Source organism: Eucalyptus grandis, chromosome 10 (genome assembly GCF_016545825.1).
Source record: "Eucalyptus grandis isolate ANBG69807.140 chromosome 10, ASM1654582v1, whole genome shotgun sequence".
In the NCBI taxonomy this organism is placed as follows: domain Eukaryota; kingdom Viridiplantae; phylum Streptophyta; class Magnoliopsida; order Myrtales; family Myrtaceae; genus Eucalyptus; species Eucalyptus grandis.
The window spans coordinates 13,787,594-13,790,344 of NC_052621.1; the positions used below are offsets into that span (position 1 = coordinate 13,787,594).

At 44.2% G+C, this 2,751-nt stretch overlaps 1 protein-coding gene across 1 annotated transcript; it reads right to left on the bottom strand.

Moving 5' to 3' along the window:
- Positions 1–1,065: 1,065 nt before the first annotated feature.
- LOC120288718 lies at positions 1,066–2,751 on the bottom strand. Its single transcript, XM_039302829.1, has one exon. The coding sequence runs from the start codon at positions 2,749–2,751 to the stop codon at positions 1,066–1,068; it is 1,686 nt and encodes a 561-aa protein (XP_039158763.1).

The following is a 2,751-nucleotide window of genomic DNA, read 5'->3' on the forward strand; positions in this document are numbered from 1 at the left end:
ATGGAGGGGCTGGTGCTGCTCGGCTCCTCTGGTTTTTGCTGAGCTTCTCTCCTTCAACAACAATGGATAAAGCCAAGAAATGGGGAAGAAGAAGCTGCTGAAGAGGGGGGGCTCCCTTGGTGGCTCACTAGAGCTCAACACTTGTCTAAACCTCATTTGCTTTGCCCCCACCATGACATCACATGACATCATCCACTCTCTCTCCTCAATCTTCCTCCACAACCTTGCCAATAGGTGCAAAATAGCTCTCCCCATGGTATACGAATTTCATACATTTGTACATCAAATTCAATCAATTCTCACTCAATTCCATCCAATTGAAGTTCAATTAAATCAACCCATGTGTCCTCAGCCTTCTCATGACATTTCCCCATCAAATGATCCAACTTGCATCCCGAAAATTCGATTAAAAACGGCCCTCTGACAATCCCGAACATAAACGGCTTTACTTTGCTTTTCTACCAAAAATCTCGGTTTGTAGAAAAATCTTCTGGAGATGAGTCGACATTCCTAAAATGAATTGTGACTTGACAGAACTTCCAATTTCTGTAATCGGGTTCAATTTCACGGTTAAATTCAATCTAGCGCGACTTTAGCGCGTCCTAATCTACCGGGTAGCTTTTAGGAAATTTCTGTGCAATTGACCTATGGTTGATTATTTTCAAGCCACAAAGTGCATCTTCGACACATTGGTGACTCTCGATTGTCATAGAAATCTCGAGGTTTCAAATACGGACACAGGGTACCAAAACGATAGAGAAATCGGTCTAGTGCCGATCAACAAGAATTGTGCAATTAGGTGGAATCACCCACACTGAATTACATGGTTCTGTTGAATCGACCTATCTCCGGTCTCTAATCGGTCTGTGCCGTAATGACCCTTGCAGATTAGTACGGTCGAGCGTTTCTGGTCGAATTCTCAGGTCTATTGCGTTTAAATTCCTTAACAGCTTCACCTGATAGACTAGTTATCTCGTGAGTGGCCAACTCAGAGAAGAAAGCTATAGACGCGAAGATGAAATGCCCGACTTATTTAATTGAAACCAGAATTGGAAAATCGGGATGTCACGCTCTGCCCCGAAGAGGTGGCTCCACTCCTCGACCACCAGAGAGGAGAGTTCCGCACGCACTTTCCTTCGTTATGTTCATTTTGCTCCCATCAGAGAAATTTTTACTGAGGAACTTGTCCAGCTCATCACAAGTGTATTGGAACCTTATTTCGCCGAACCCAGTGATTGCAAACATCATATCAGGTTGTTTGATAATAAGATGAAGCATATAATCTAACAATGCCTTGCTGTTTACACGATTAGCGTTAAAGTCAGTACTTTCCTCAGTGTCCATATTGTAACAGAGCTCGGTGGTAACGTGCCACAGTAAAAGGCTCTCATCATAATCAACAGTGCGGACGAATGGAAGCAAGTTTGCGCAATCTTGCTTTGTTTCGGAATACTCCAGAGCCCATTCACCCCAAGCAGCACATATCTCCAACGCGCGTTCCATGTCTTCTGCAGTCGATCCCTTCCGTTTCAGCTCATCAAAAATCAGTTTACCTAATTGTTCAGTGTATGGTACTCGCCGTCCAGGCTTCAAGTCATCAAAAAATTCCCACAGAGAGATGAGATCAAGGAGTTTCTCAATCCATTTTGGCCACCTACTCAGCCGAGAATCCATCAAATTGTACTGGAAGATTGATCTTGACCACCTAGCATGTAGTATATGCAATGCGAACGGTGAGCTTTCAGATTTGAATTTATGGAGGAACTTAATGAAGATGCATCCTGTAAACAAACTTCTATGATGTTTCTGAGATGTCCCTACTTTTGCAAACGTCCTGTCAGAACAAATGAGCATACTAAGAGCTACAAATTCCAGGCCCACAGCTCCAAGGAGCAAGGTGTACGTAATCTTTATATCATATTCGTGAAAACCACGCTTGTTCAAGACATAGAAAAGTGCAAAAGCAGTAACGACGGAGCCAACTGAGATAGCTCGGAAAAGGTACCCTGTTGGACAGTGAACCACGGCAGCCTTAGTATAAAGAACATCATAAAAGAAGTTGAGCTCAGCCTCAATGACCCGAAAAGCATCCTTCGCGGTTGTGCTTCTGAAAAATTCCCAGCTTCTGTTCATTTGACTGAGGCCGAAGGGGAGTTCCACAAGGAGGCCTTTGAGGGTTGTGAAGTAAAAAGATGCGGCTTTTATCACTTCTCTGTCGCCCAAATCGGTATCATGTTGCTTTCCAACATCTCGGGATTTGATATTATGCTCCGAAATCATCTTTATTAGAGCATCGCTATCCCGGTCAGCATCAAGAGACGGGAGCAAGGAACCACGGAATTTACTGAAGCGTGCAAGATACAGAGCACATGTTCTTTCTATATATTTTATGGTTCCTCCAATAAACACGAAGATGGTTGGTACAATTAACTTGTTACTGGGGAGGGATTGGTAAAACACATAGCATGCAGTGCCTAGCTGGAATAAGAGATTAAGCAAGTGCCTACCCCACAGCTCATTATCCTCGAGCGCGAAAGCGGTGATTGTGTCTGGTCCTCCGAGGTGTAGCAGAAGGAAGGGAGCCCAAAATGCCAAAAGGTCACCATATGCATCGACCTTGGAGTCTGAAGTACAACCATTGATTTGGGCTTTGGCAAGGAGTCCGAAGGCATAGATAGCGACCGAGTCGGCAACCAAGTAAGCTAACCACATGAGAGTCCTGAACCACCTGTTTGACCACCTCTTTCGCAT